The sequence below is a fragment of the Pristiophorus japonicus genome, chromosome 14 (assembly GCF_044704955.1).
Source record: "Pristiophorus japonicus isolate sPriJap1 chromosome 14, sPriJap1.hap1, whole genome shotgun sequence".
Classification (NCBI taxonomy): domain Eukaryota; kingdom Metazoa; phylum Chordata; class Chondrichthyes; family Pristiophoridae; genus Pristiophorus; species Pristiophorus japonicus.
Window position 1 is genome coordinate 37,928,683 of NC_091990.1, and position 16,348 is coordinate 37,945,030.

Below are 16,348 nucleotides of genomic sequence, written 5' to 3' on the forward strand. Positions count from 1 at the left end.
ACATAAAATGCTTCATTTGGCTGTGCTGTAAGAATTCGTGGAGAGTGCTCCCAGCAGATGTGGCAGAATATGACTAGCAGCTCTGGGATTCCAATCAGACTTAATTAATCATAAATCTGCTTCCATCTACATGGGGAAAATCACATCTATCTATAAAATAAAATAAAATAAACATAGTTTTCCCTTTGAAGTTACAGGGAAGCCCACTTGTGTGTAAATCTTTGTGCATATGTTTTCCACATTGTTTCAGTCTCCTGAACCATCTGTTCCTTTTCTATACAAACCTGTTTAATGCTGCTCTATTTCCCGTCCCTCTAACCTATGGCATATATCAGCGCTCCATGGTTCTGAAATTGAGCCATTCCATCCCTTGATGAGATAACTTTTACCAAAATAAAAGTTGATCTTTAGAGTAATTATTATTCAATGTGCATGAGAGGATTTGTGAAGATAAGCAAGACGTTAGAATTAAATATGTAAATTTTTAGAAGAATACATCAATATTAATCAAAGTTCATTGTTAGAAAAACAAATACTCCATGCAGTGCAAAATATTCACTCAATCCCCCAGAGTCTGTGAAAAAATATTTTGACTAAAAATGAGTGTGATTATTGATTTGTGATGTGATGGTTCAGTAGTGTCTAGGCTACAGATTCCCAAAGTAACTAATACATGTTTCATTTGTGAAATTCAATGAAATAGTTCATCCTGATGCTCATGCACCTCTAGGGTATTTATTGGTAGCGGCTACATTGAAGGGACATTCACTAATATAATCTTGTCAAGTACAATATATAACATCATAGAAAATTAACCTGTCAGTCTCCTCTGGGATATCATGTTCCTTTTAGGTGAAATTAGGTACAAGAACTTCGGAACAGGAGCAGGCCATTCAGCCCCTCGAGCATGTTCCATCATTCAATTAAATCATAGCTGACCTGTATCTTAACTCCATCTATCCTCCTTGATTCTGAACCCTTAATACCCTTGCCTAACAAACATCTATCAGTTTACAAGGTATCAAGTTACTGTTAATTGAACAAACGGCCCATCTAATATTCCAATCATTTCTGTTGTCAGGATTCTGTACAGAAATAAAGCTGTGAGGATGGGCGATTGGAATTTCCTAGGAGGGATTTTGGAGGAAGTTCACGCCCACTCCACCATTGTTGGAAAAATATGGCTGACAATCCTGTTTATATTCCGCATGCTTGTCCTCGGAGTGGCTGCTGAAGACGTGTGGAATGACGAGCAATCAGAGTTCATCTGTAACACTGAGCAGCCCGGGTGCAGAAACGTCTGCTACGACAAGGCATTCCCCATCTCTCTCATACGGTACTGGGTCTTGCAGGTGATCTTTGTGTCTTCACCATCCCTGGTGTACATGGGCCACACCCTGTACAGACTCAGGGCACTGGAGAAAGAAAGACAGAAGAAGAAAGTTGAGCTGAAAGGTGAACTGGAAGAGATTGAGAACATGGTGGAAGACAAGCGACGGTTGGAGCGAGAGTTAAGGCAGTTGGAGCGCAGGAAACTAAACAAAGCACCACTCAGAGGGTCTCTGCTGCGTACCTACGTCCTGCACATTCTCACCAGGTCTGTGGTCGAAGTAGGATTTATGATGGGTCAGTTTTTGCTCTATGGACTTGAACTGGATCCTCTGTACAAATGTGAACGTTTTCCCTGCCCCAACATTGTGGATTGCTTTGTATCCAGACCCACCGAAAAGACGGTGTTCATGTTATTCATGTTGTGCATTGCAGCAGTTTCCTTGTTTCTAAACATTCTCGAAATCATTCATTTGGGCTGCAAGAAAATTGAATTGGGACTTTTGGGATATTATCCCAAACTAAAAGAGGACATGGGAGACCTCTCCATAAACAAGTCACAGAAGAACTCGAATGCTCAACAAATCTGTGTACCTCCACAGACCATGGCCCCTACTGTCCCCAGCGGTTACACTTCGTTGCTTGAGAAGCAAGTGGAGTCGACAATGTGTCCAATATTTACACCGCAGCCTGGATTCAAACCCATTCAAGATGATCGGAAACAAAGTCATAAAGATGAGCAACAGGAGCATCCACTGGCCAATCAATTTAATGCACATTTTAATGCAGCATCAAGCTGCACTGAAGGACAAAAAAAGTCAAGTGGATCAGAGGTTTTCAGCCAAAGGAGTGAAGAGTTGAATGGGCACGCAAACACAGTCTCCCTTCCTGTTGGAGGCTCCACCCCAGGCTTATATTCAGCTAGTCAGATGGAACTATCAGCCGGTACGTTATACCTGTCACTTTACACAGCTATGGCATCATTCACCGCAATTACAGCCAGCTCCAGTCACAAGCCACGTCGAGTCAGTGCCTCACTTAACTGCGCCACAGTGGTCGAGCGCAACGGCTCTGCCACAGAATCTGAACCAAGTAACAAGGGAAGATGTGGCTTCAGTGCTACCAGGGCCCGGGCAGCTTTGAAAACGGATCACAAACAGCCCAGCAGACCTGCCACCCCCGATTCAATCTGTGAATCCAGCTCAGAGTCGAAGCATAGCGGAAACAGCGACAGTCCCCAGGCCCTCTCTCCCTCACAGAGAATGTCATTGGCAAGTAACGCCAGCAGCAGGCGTGCTCCCACCGATCTCCAGATATGAGCGTTAGTTTAATTAATACCTTACCTCTTTTAAATACAAGAGTACGTACTTGGATCTGAGCAAAATGGGGTTGTTTTGTCTCAAATACTTGGGCCTGAATTCTAATTCTAATTTGGAGGAGCATGATTGAGGATGGAGGAGCATTTTGTAATCTCTCCCCATTTAAGGCGGAGATAGATTTTTGAGCGTTAAGGGAATAAAGGGTTATGGGGAGTGAGCAGGGAAGTGCAGCTGATCACAACATAAGAACATACGAAACAGGAGCAGGAGTAGGCCATTTCGCCCTCGAGCCTGCTCCACCATTCAATAAGATCATGGCTGATCTGATCATGGACTCAGAATCTAGGACTCATTAAATTACAACCAATACATCCACTATCTCTGCAGCCACTTCTCTTAAGACCCTAGGATGTAAGCCATCAGGTCCAGGGGACTTGTCCACCTTTAGTTCCATTATTTTACCGAGTACTACTTCTTTAGTGATAGTGATTGTAATAGGTTCCTCCCTCCCTATAGCCCCTTGATTATCCACTATTGGGATGTTTTTAGTGTCTTCTATTGTGAAGACCGAAACAAAATATTTGTTCAACGTCTCTGCCATTTCCCTGTTCTCCATTATTAATTCCCCAGTCTCATCATCCTCTAAAGGGACCAACATTTACTTTAGCCACTCTTTTCCTTTTTATGTGCCTGTAGAAACTTTTACTATCTGTTTTTATATTTTGTGCTAGTTTACTTTCATAATCTACCCTCTGTCATTTTTTTAGTCGTTCTTTCCTGGCTTTTTAAAGTTTCCCAATCCTCTGGGCCCCATTATTCTTGGCCACATTGTATGCCCTTGCTTTCAATTTTATACCATCCCTTATTTCCTTAGTTAGCCACGGATGGTTATTCCTTCTCTTACAGTCTTTCCTTCTCATTGGGATATATTTTTATTGCAAGTTATGAAATATCCTTAAATGTCTGCCACTGCTCATCAACCATCCCATACTTTAATCTATCTTCCCAGTCCACTTTAGCCAACTCTGCTCTCATACTTTTGTAGTCTCCTTTATTTAAGCTCAGCTCACTGGTTTGAGATCCAACTTTCTCACCCTCCAACTGAATTTGAAATTAGCCATGATCTTATTAAATGGCAGAGCAGGCTCGAGGAGTCAAATGGCCTATTCCTGCTCCTATTTCTTATGTTCTTATGATCGCGGGAGGTGAGGGGAAGGAGCCTGATTGGGGGATTGGGGGGGGGAGTGGAGGAGCATGATCGGGAGGGGGGGGGGGTAGCGGAGCATGATCGGGGGGCGGGGAGGATAATGATCGGAGGCCGGAGCATGACAGGGGGCCTGGGAGCTTATCGGTGGGGCCAGGAGCTCATCAAGGGCTGAAGGCTGATCCAGGGCTGGGGGCATTAAGTGCGGAGACAGCAGCTGACATCAAGGGGGCTGGAGGAGCATATGGATGGTGGGGGGAGTGCAGGGGGCAGGGAGGCCTCATGGGGTGGATTGGAGGCCTGGGGGAACTCAGAAGCCTGGGGGAAATATCGGAGGCCATGTGCCGTTATCTCGGATTGTGGAGGGTGGGTGTGTTAGGCAGGGACCCTGGATCCAGAAAGCAATTATAAAGGCACTTACCTTCTGGATCAAGCCATTCTTGCCTTCTATTAGCTGCCGGGTTTACAAAACGCAACCAGCCACTGTTACAGTTAAAATGGTGGTTAATGCTGAGGTACACTAGCCTCATTATAATATTGGGCGATCCGTTTCCTGGGAGCTGGTTGGCTGCCTGTCCCCGTCCCACCTCCGTTAAAACTGGACGTGGACGAGTTGGAGGCGGGTTCTGGTCGGGATTCAGATTTTTAACACTTTAACTTCCCATTTGACCCCCAACTCACCCGTTTTTGGGGGTTAAAAGTCCATTCTCGGGCTCACCTTTAGTTCAACAGTTATGTGATGTCAGTACCACATGTCATGTGCAAACATGACCAAGAAAGAGAAACAGTGAATAAAGACTAATACCCAAAACAGATCTCTCTTTATTCAATGCCTTGGAAACTAAGACTATTTTATGTACATTAAGCATCATAGGCCTTCAAAAATGTTTCTTTTATTGAGACCATAGTGCAGGACACCATCAAGATTTAAATAAACAGGGAAATTCGGAAATAGTGATTAGGTAATGCCAAGCTAGGGGTTTCAAAGTCTGTTGATTGTAGCAAGAAGGAAAGACTGAGGGAACTAACAAGTTCCATAGTTTTGAAATCTGGAAAGAATGGATTGAAGTAGGAGGGGACAATGTGATGGGTCTGGATTGTCTCGGTTCAGCCATCCTCTCTGCTGCCAATACAAATTTTAATAGACAAATAAATGAAACATGACACTAGCAACAGTGAGAATATAGAGTTTTGCCAAGATAGATAATGTAGTCAGAAAATGTAGTTCATTATACGATTTTTGACTTCTGCAGGACATACATTCTGCTACAACCATCCCAGTTACTTGGTACAGATATCGTACACATCTGGGTCTGTGAAGGTTCAAGCAAAAGACTGAGTAGTATCAAAAGACAAGTTTGACAGATAAAGTCTTATCATTTCATATTATTGGGACAATAGGTTGGTTTTTACCGATAATTACCGATGAAGAAAACCATTTGGCCCATCTTAATCCATCCATCCATCCAGAGAGATCCTGACATTTTTCCATTGTTTCTTAAATAACTCCAGAGCATTTGCCTCCACTTCTCTATCTGGATGTTTATTCCACATGTTGATCACATTTTATGTGAAGAATTTCCTGATAACAGTCTAAAAATAACCTTTTCCTACTTTGAACCTGTTGTTCCTTGTTCTACTTCCGCACCTTAATTTTAAATAATATTCCAGGTTAACTTTCTCTATACCCTTAATAATCTTATATACTCGCTGTAAAAGCCACTCTCAGACACCTCCTTTCCAAGCTGAAAAGCCCCAAGTCTTTCCGATCTTTCCTCATAACTCAGACTGCTGACACTGGGGATCAGGCATGTGGCTCTTCTCCGCAGTGGCTCCAGTGCTTGAACTGCGACCAGAACTAGACACAGTATACATGGTGCAGTCTGACCACAGCACTGTACAGTTTCATCATTTCCTCCTTTGACTTATATTCTACTATTTGGATATGCTTTTGCTTTATTGATTGCTGCTGTGCATTAGTTGGACATATTTAGTACTGAGTTTACGAAGTCTCCTAGGCCTCTTTCAGGTTCATCCTTAGCTATTTCAACACCATTTACTGGAGTATACATGTTGTAATGTGCTCCACATAGACACGTGTGTGTGCATTGAATTTCATCTTCCATTGTTCTGCCCACTTGTGTATTTTGCCCAACTCATTCTGTAACTTCTGAGTTGCCTCCTCTGATTTCATCTTAACTTAGGATCATCTGCAAATTTGACCACTTTGCATTGAGTTTTTGAATCCAAGTTATCAATGTAAATTAGAAACAGTAGTGGTCTCTGCACCGAGCTCTGAGGTACAGAGCTCAGTATATCTGCCCCAACTCCGACATAACTACACACACAATACTCATAACCATTCAGCTAGTTCCGTCCCCATTCCCAGGGTTTACCCTGAATCCCCACAGCTCTGAGTTTAATTAATAGCCTTTCATGTTCGTGTTTTATCGAAATCCATTTGAAATTTGAGGTCCACCATGTCATAGGGCTTACCACAGTCTGCTTGGGATTTCATTTACTCAAAAGGGAGGGTCTTCCATTTCTGAATCCTTTCTGACTGCTGTTAACATGGTTATTGTTGTCCAGATGATCCTCAAGCTTATTCCTGATAATTCATTCCATTATTTTACATGGAATAGAAGGCTAATGATTCGGTAGTTACCTGTATCTATTTTAGCACCATTTTTCAAAGTTAACCTGTTCCCAATCTACTGCTCCCTCCCCAGTGTCCATTGACTCCCTCATAATGATTGTCAATGCTTCACAAATCTCCTCCATAGTCTCTCTTAGCAATCTGGGATAGATATTTATCCATGAGGGGTCTTTAATTCTACTTGGGATATCTTTGGTTGGAGTGGTTATAATGCTCATGGCCTTCCCTTGTAAATACAAAGTCATTTGGAGTATTTACTATTTTGCACTCAAGGTTTTAAGTCCGACTACACTCTATTTGGTGTGGTACTGAAAGATATTTTTACTGTTATGCTTAACCTCGGCTGCTATACCTTTTTCCAGGTTTCTCATTGCCCCTCTGATCATCCTTTTAACATGTTTCTGCATTTTCTTATATTCGTTCCAGTGAGCACCTTCCCCCTTCTCTCTGGATGATTTGCATCGGCCATTTTTCTTCTTACTCTCACTTACCCATTTGTTTGTTCACTCATTTAGAATCGCATTTGCTTAGTTGGAGCTTGTTGGTTTTGCAAAGTATTTAGCCTGAATGCTCAGTGTTATACCTTTAAAGGTGCCCCACATGGCTTCTACAGAAGTATTTGTTCATTTTACTTGTTCCTTTATTTTGTCTTTTAAAGTTGGAAACTGCCCATATCTATTGATGTAACACAAAATTCTCTAATATGTTCATGGCTATCTTTCATATTGCTTAACATATAATGACATTTGTAGCTAGAATTTGTCATACAACAAGTCTTTAACACGCAGGCATCAGTAATAGTCATTAAAAAGCATGGAATGTTGGAGCCACAACATGAGTCACGTTCACTGTTGTTCGCTTGGCTGTAACTTAAATCACAAGCAGATAGCCAGCAATGATGGTGAGAAATCTGAGTTCACCTCTCTTGAGCTCTAATTAACTTCATCACTTATGGGTTAAAAGGACTTAATAAAAATAAGTGCAATAACTCACAGCACAGAAACTTCAACAGTTTTATCATTTCAATGCTGAGGATTCGACTGAATGAAGCAGAAATGCAGCAAGGGTGAGGTAGGAATGGAAGTGCAATATTGGAGTAATGTTTGAGCAGCTGTTGCTGACCACTGTCATAGAATGATAGAAATTTACAGCATGGAAGGAGGCCATTTTGACCCATCGTGTCCGCGCCGGCCGACAAAGAGCTATCCAGCCTAATCCCACTTTCCAGCACTTCGTCCATAGCCTTGTAGGTTACGGCACTTCAAGTGCACATCCAAATACTTTTTAAATGTGGTGAGGGTTTCTGCCTCTAACACCCTTCCAGGTAGTGAGTTCCAGACCCCCACCACCCTCTGGGTGAAAACATTTCCCCTCAAATCCCCTCTAAACCTCCTACCAATTACTTTAAATCTATGCCCCCTGGTTGTTGACCCCACCTGCTAAGGGAAATAGGTCCTTCCTATCTATTCTATCTCAGCCCCTCATAATTTTATACACCTCAATAAGGTCTCCCCTCAGCCTCCTCTGTGATATCCAACCTAGGATGTCAATGTTTTAACAATGCACAACAACAGCATTCATTTATATAGTGCCTTTATTGTAGTAAAATGCCTCAAGGCGCTTCACAGGACCATTATCAAACAACATTTGACACCGAACCACAGGTGACCAAAAGCTTGTTTAGAGAGTAGGTTTTAAAGAGTCTAAAGCAGTAGAGAGACAGAGAAATTTAGGGAGGGAGTGCCAGACTCAACTCTAAACTATACTCCAGCTTCACCATTTACCACCCAGGTGAACTTATCTGATGATGTTCCCAGCAATCTTTACACTGTTACAACGATGCCCAGCAGGATGAATAAAACATTTTTTGTGGATTTATTTTCAACCGTCAAGTGGTGAAATAAAACACCGTTTCTTTTCAATGAGTGTTCTTGACTGAGCAAACCTAGACTAATTTTTGCCAACTCCATTCATGCATGTCATTGAAACTACAAACTCATGAAAGCCATTTTAACAATTGACATAAAAATATTTTGCACTCTGTTGAGGAAGACAAGGATGTGGAATGAAGTGTAAAAAACCTGATTCCGAAACACTGTTCTCCATTTTGGACAAACAAGTACTCTAAAAATTAAGTACTTAAAAAATATATAACTAAAATCTCCTCACGAACAATTGTTCCGATGATGATTTTATTATTTTTCTAATTGTTTGAAATCTTGATTTTAGTCCTAAGTCAGTTATCTGATACAGCTCCCTGAACACGGCACATTACTGCAAGTAGATCTACAAGAGGCCTTTATCCCATTTAAAATGATAGATTTTAGTCCTCTCACATTCAGCTCCCTTGAGTGGACATCTCTAACTTGGAATATTTACTTTTGGGTGGGAGCAGGCCATTGGTTCCCTTTCCTGAAGCGTATTCAAACTGAAGTATCACAGTGATCTGCACGTAATCTTAATACATCTTAACTTAGAGTTGTGGGTCAAGTTGGACAAACAACAGCACGGAGACACTCTGGAACTGCCCCACCCTTCCTTCTGTAACAACAACAACAGGTACAACAACTTGCATTTATAGAGCACCCTTAATACACAAAACATCCCAGCAGATTACAGCATGAATGGGTGGGTAGTAGGGGCAATTTGGCAGGCTGACAGAATGGATGAAGAAAGAACAAAGCCAATAGCAGGAAAGTTGTGACAGTGAGCCTTTGGTTAGTGTCGTGGTTGCCAAACTTGAACTAATTTGCTAATGAGTTGTAATCCCAAACTTCCTGTTTATAATGGCTCTATAGAGGACACACAATGTACAGCCATGCAACTCATTCTATTTACAATTGCAGAAATCCTTTCACCCACAAGTGATGAAATCATAAATAGTTTATAAAGTTCTTCCTCTTAAATTGAATAAATGATGCACTCTGTTCAATATATTAACCAAATCTGATACTAAAATAAAAATGTCGTTTTGTGAGGGATTGTGCCATCATGGATGAAAATTTGTCATTCGTAAGCATGGTGCATTTGTGCGATTGTGTTATTAATCACACCCTTTATAGCACCACTTGAAATGGTACTTGCACGTTTGGAAAAGGACTGAGAATAGGATGTTGCTGCAGCAGATAACCCATCTGCTGCAATGCAATCTGTTCCCCAGCATGACCAGAGGGAGTTCTGTGAAGCAGGCCAGACCTTGAAATCACCCCACCTGCAAACATTCTCCATGGTGACAACACAGGTCCTCAAAAGCAATTCTTCTGCACAAGTATAATTAAATACACATCTGTTTTAATTTTTTTAATGGCATAATTCAAAACATTTCTCCCTCTCACTTCTAGCTTCATCAGTTTTCGCTATTTCTGGGAGCATGAAGGCACATTGACTGTATACTGTAGTGATGTACTCTTTAGAATACATTTTTAGATACTATTTAGTATATGCAGAAACAGCAATGGTATGTCGTGTAGATGCGGAGCAGGAGCAAGTTGACTGTCATGGGAACAGCCTTGGGATCGACAGTCATTAGAAATTAAGGCTTCATTAAAAAAATGTATATTGCATATTGTATATTTCTAAGTGATATGGGGGGGGGGGGAGGGGGTTAGAGGCCATCTATTAAGTACACACACCAAAAAACACAATCTTTGACTTCTGCTTCTCTGCCTGTTGCCAGTCATACATTTCTGAACTTCTCCCAAACTATGTACAATTTTGACCTCTCTCCTCCCTTAAGAATTTTTTTCTCAATAACAACTCTATATTTCACTTCACGTAAAACATTATGAACATATTAAGAAAATAAAAATCAGAGAATTTAAGGAAGCTCATTGACAGTCTTCAAGTCATACTGGGCTCTTTAACTGCTGTGAATGGCCTCGATTATGGTTGTCTATCTTCAATTGTACATCTGCAAATACTTTAGGCAAGCAGTGTAGTATAGTATAAAAAACCTCTTAATTACAGTGACTAGCATAGCTCTTTAAAATCTTCACCAGAAGATGATGGGTCTAGTTCCAGGCTTGGCAGGGTGGGGAGGGGGGTTGTGGAGGGAGGGGTACAGTGATTGGTTCAAAGAGTCTCCCCGGCTGCCAGGAAACCTTGTGTGGTTTGTTGTCTTGTGGTTTTGGAACCAGGATCTGATAAAGGATGAGGTGGTTTATATAGGTTCACAACTTGCTGTGTTTCAGACTAGGTGGGCTGTTCTATTATCATGTCTCTTTATTCTTCATGAAATCATTAATTATTCTTCCTCTTCGTTAATATGAAACTCTTTAAAGTTGGGGTTCAAACAAAAGTAAAAGTGAATCAAGAGATCACTGAGCAATGCTAGATTAATCTAAAAAAAATCTTAAATGAGAACCTTTATATCTAAGGAGGACTGATGGGGGTAATAGTGAAATGTACCTGAATTATTAATCAGAAGCTAAGTCTGAGCAATAGAGGGCGATAAATCAAGTTATGGCCAAGAAGCATTCATAATTATCAATTTAATAGAGGGATGGTATTTCATATCACTGTCTATGATGATATGATGGCATTAATAATACTTAATTGAGTTTTTAAGGGAAAAATGTTATGTTATGGAGAATTATTAAGCGTAATATTTAATGGTAATGGAAACTGTAAATGAGAAATGATTATGCATGGTATATATGATAGTAGGTATAACCTATGACTAAGTATTAATATACTGGCTGGAATTTTACACTTTAGCACTCTTTGACTCGAGTGTTCTCGACCCCATTCCGCAGCATGCTACCCGCCACCACCTCAGTGAGACCCAACACTGCACGAGATAGAAAAAGCCATAAGACAGCTAAAAAACAAGGCTACGGGAGCGGATGGAATCCCTACTGAGGCACTGCTGGCACGAATACATGACCTCATCTCTCTCATCTGGAGGGAGGAGAGCATGCCAGGAGATCTTAGAGATGCAGTGATCATGACCATCTTTAAAAAAGGGGACAAGTCCGACTGCGGCAACTACAGAGGAATCTCCCTGCTATCAATCACTGGGAAAGTCATCGCTAGAGTCCTCCTCAACCATCTTCTCCCTGTGGCCGAGGAGCTCCTCCCGGAATTGCAGTCCGAATTTCGTCCCCTACAGGGTACAACGGACATGATCTTTGCAGCGCGACAGCTGCAGGAAAAATGCAGGGAACAGCGCAGCCCTTTTACATGGCCTTCTTCAACCTTTCAAAGGCCTTTGACACTGTCAGCCGCGAAGGTCCATGGAGTGTCCTCCTTCGTTTCGGATGCCCCCAAAAGTACGTCACCATCCTCCGCCTGCTCCACGCCAACGTGCAGGCCGTGATCCTTACCAACAGATCCATTACAGACCCAATCCACTTCCGGACCGGGGTCAATCATTGCCCCAACCCTCTTCTCAATCTTCCTCGCTGCCATGCTCCACCTCACAGTCGACAAGCTCCCTGCTTAGTGGAATTAAACTACAGAACCAGTGGAAACCTGTTCAACCTTCGTCGTCTCCAGGCCAGATCCAAGACCACCCCAACTTCTGTCATCGAGCTACAGTACGCAGATGACGCCTGCATATGCGCACACACAGAGGCTGAACTCCAGGACATAGTCGACATATTTACTGAGGCGTACGAAAGCATGGGCCTTACGCTAAACATCTGTAAGACAAAGGTCCTCCACCAGCCTGTCCTCGTCGCACAGCACTGCCCTGTGTCATCAAGATCCACGGCATGGCCCTGGACAACGTGGACCACTTCCCATATCTCGGGAGCTTCCTATCAAAAAGAGCAGGCATTGTCGACGAGATCAAACACCGCCTCCAATGTGCCAGTGCAGTCTTCGGCCGCCTGAGGAAAAGGCTGTTTGAAGACTAGGCCCTCAAAACTGTCAACAAGCTCATGGTCTACAGGGCTGTAGTAATACCCGCCCTCCTGTATGGCTCAGAAACATGGACCATGTACAGCAGACACCTCAAGTCGCTGGAGCAATACCACCAACGATGTCTCGGCAAGATCCTACAAATCCCCTGGGAGGACAGACACACCAACGTTAGCGTCCTTGTCCAGGCCAACATCCCCAGCATTGAAGCACTGACCACACTTGATCAGTTCCGCTGTGCAGGCCACATCGTTCGCATGCCAGACACGAGACTCCCAAAGCAAGTGCTCTATTCGGAGCTCCTTCACAGCAAACGAGCCAAAGGTGGACAGAGGAAACTTTACAAGGACACCCTCAAAGCCTCCCTGATAAAGTGCGACATCCCCACTGACACCTGGGAGTCTCTGGCCAAAGACCGCCCTAAGTAGAGGAAGTGCACCCGGGAGGGCGCTGAGCACCTCGAGTCTCGTCGCCGAGAGCATGCAGAAATCAAGTGAAGGCTGCGGAGCGTGCGGCAAACCTGTCCCACCCACCCCTTCGCTCAACGACTATTTATCCCACCTGTGACAGAGACTATGGTTCTCGTATTGGACTGTACAGCCACCTAAGAACTCATGTTAAGAGTGGAAGCAAGTTTTCCTCGATCCTAAGGGACTGCCTATGATGATAATAATGATATCTGCCAGGAGCACATATTGTGCTATTCTGCACCCCAGCCTATCATTTTCCATCCATTAAAATGAATGGCCAGACCTCACAGGGTGAATGAAGCTGTGCAGTTTCACAATATATGCCCCGGAGCCCGTCAGGATCACTGAAATGGAAAATCACAGTCAGTGTAAATGTTTGAGAAAGAGATGTCGATAAGAGCTATGCGGAGGGTAAGGTATGAATGTGGATTCATTGTTTCATCATTCATCTGTTAACCTCCAAAGCAAAATGGGTACATACCCCCGTTTATGTGCTGCTGAAAAGTGGGTATACTCCTTGCTCCAAAAATACATGTAAACAACTGCATTTATATAGCAACTTTCATGTAGAAAAATGTCCCAAGGCACTTCAATGAGGCTTAAGGAAAACTTGTAGTAAACCCTACTATATGTTTCATTACAATCCTGAATGAAAGTGTGATGTCTTCCTTCAACCTGCATTGAGTACTGTGATGCCACTGGACCAAGCCCGTGTGGTGGCTGGTGTGCAATGGCCACCACACATTAAAAAAATCCACGTACAGGCATCTTCCACCCTTCAACATGTAGTTTGGGACCTGGAGTGTCAGGTCACTCACTGAAACACCTGTGAACTCATCCCTTTTTGGTGTGGAAGCAAGTCATCCTCGATACAAGGGACTGCCGAAGATGAAGCAGCAGCTTAGCAGACAACAAAACAAACATTCAGGTTGTTACTTCTGAAATCCTTGACTGAGCATTTTCAGGAAACAGGAATTCTCACATGGGTTGCTGTGACGTTAACAATTAGCTTCATTTCACCAATAGGATTACATTTGATAAAAGTTTTGAAGGATAGATTTCCCTTCAGAGTGTTAGTTGTATGAATAAGACTGTTCACCACATTCATCAGAATATCTCACTGGTAACCTTAGATGTGTTGTCATACTGAAGAGTATAAATCCTTTCTCACAAAATCTATTGGTCAGGTTGTGCAATGTTTTGCATGTCCACAGTATTTTAGTTTACCTTTTGTTGTACGCAGCTGCATCTCCACTTGCCACATAGAATCATAGAGTAGAATTGTACAGCATAGAAGGAGGCCATTCGGCCCATCGAGTCAATCTTTCGAAAACCTACAACAACAATAGTCTGGAGAAGCGAGCAAACTATGTCTTCCCTTTGCGGATAATCCAGCTTCCTTCTCATTTGGCTGCAGACTCCCCTAATGAGTTGGATGGTCCTAGCTGAGTAAGCTATGATGTTGTACTGGCAAGTGGCTTAGTTTTAGCTTGTTAAACTCCTGCAGATTCCCTGCACGACACTTAAGAGTTCTTGGCTTGGCCAACCTTCACCCAAGCTCTTAAGTAGGTGGGCGTGTCCCTTTGGGAAGAGCGTGTTCACTCTTTATCAAACAAAAAGAAATTCTACAGGTGTTCTTTAAAGGTTTATTCTCGGGATGTGGGCGTCACTGGCAAGGTGGCCATTTATTGCCCATCCCTCTCTGTGGCATGATTTGGGAAATCAGTCATTGTTTAAGATTTCTATGTGTGAGTGACCAAAAAATAAATCAATTTTTAATTCTGGGTATAAGGGAGAAGCTCAAACAAGAGATGTGATCAGGACTCATTGCTTGATCTGTCTTAGTTCTTGAATTCTTTGGGAAAACCCTACATCCCCAATGCTTTGGGTCTGCATTTTTATTCCCCTCCCTCCCACTGGCATACATACTTTATCGAGGGCTCTCAGTCATTTAATAAGTTCATAGCTTTTTTTAGAATCAGAAAGGGAACAGTTGTTTACAAATATTAATTTTATCAATAAGCTTTAAATATCCGAAGCTACAGCTTACAAATCTCCTAGCAAAGCTACAATTTTGTTAAATTACCAAACAAAGCAACAGACTGGCTAAAGGTCTATAGTTGGTGGGGGAGAGGGAGCGGACTTAAATAAGCTGTTTTGGAGAAGATGAAATAAAACGCTCTAGTCCATTCATTAAACCTTTGCTGTAACGACATCATAAAGGGTATTTAACATGGTGTCATACTTTCAGAGCTCAGTGTCTCCAATCTTATCAATAGGAAATATACCAAAATAAATTGACTTACATGAAAAGTCCTGAATCAGAACAAGACTCTTTCACAGATGGCATCAATTTCCATCGTGTTATATTGAACCAGTAATCTAATATTTCAGATGAAATTTGATGGTGATCTGTAGATTTACACTTAAATATTTCTAATCCTTTTTGCTACATTGAGCAAAAATTTAGAAACCAATATCTGGCTGTATAACAACAACTTGCATTTATATAGCACCTCTAATGTACTAAAACATCCCAAGACACTTAAATAATAAAAAAAAAACTGAAGATACAATCATAGTTATTGCACTATGATTGTAAGTGTATCGCTGTGCCTGTGATTAAAATGGCCTTATTTGTGTTTGCAAGCACCGAGATACCAGGAGCAATACTCAATCTGCTCACGACAGCTGCAACATCTTTGTTGGTAAAATGTGGCAATTGATTCCTCGCTGTTCAGTTGTAAGATGATTGTTAACGTTGCCTAATTCCTATAGTATGATCATTCTTCTCTCCTTTTTTTCCCTTTTAGATCACTGTACTTCAGCTTTTAACCATTATGAAAAAACTGAGTCAGTGACCAATGGTTTTAGGAGCTGCTGAAATTTTGCATTTGAACTGGAAAGGATTGTTACACATTCTTCACTCACTGGGAATACTGCGAGCCCTGAACTTTATAAGCTGAGAATAGACAGATCGCTCACTCTCCTGTACTGAGAGTTAGAAGAGATATCCTTATCCTATTATAGGCTGACATTTGTAAGGAGGCAAATTGCTGCTGGCTCCTCACTCGAATTACACTAATGTTATAAAAACAGCTACTGCCAACTATTTTCCATTTGGACTTAAAAAAAATGCTAATTCTTATGCTGACTCACTGTTGTAGAGTTGGTATAACATTGGTAATGCAACAAAGATGGCCCAGTTGCACAGGCTGGTGTAGTGAACTATGGTGTTAAGAGTAGTAGAAAGTACATTTTATCCCATGATATGCCACGTGGTGGACTTCAGTACTCAGCTCACTAGCAGGAAATTTCTGACCGTCTGAGAAGCCAGAGAAAGTCAGAGAACATTAACATTTACAGAGTGACTCCTGCCAACGAACCGGAAGCTACCGAAACATTCTGCGCATAACTCTCATCATAAATTTAAAAAATAGTGCCCACAACAATGGAGGTCTGCATAAAACACAACTCTAACAATTTTTTCCCTTGGTGGAAATGCAAA

The 16,348-nt window shown here is 42.1% G+C and overlaps 1 protein-coding gene across 1 annotated transcript; it reads left to right on the forward strand.

Annotated features, from left to right (window-relative positions):
• The first annotated feature begins 1,109 nt into the window (after positions 1-1,109).
• On the forward strand, positions 1,110-2,648 carry gja9a (gap junction protein alpha 9a). Its single transcript, XM_070898486.1, has one exon. It carries the CDS (start codon positions 1,110-1,112, stop codon positions 2,646-2,648), a length of 1,539 nt encoding a protein of 512 aa, XP_070754587.1.
• The last annotated feature ends 13,700 nt before the right edge of the window (positions 2,649-16,348 follow it).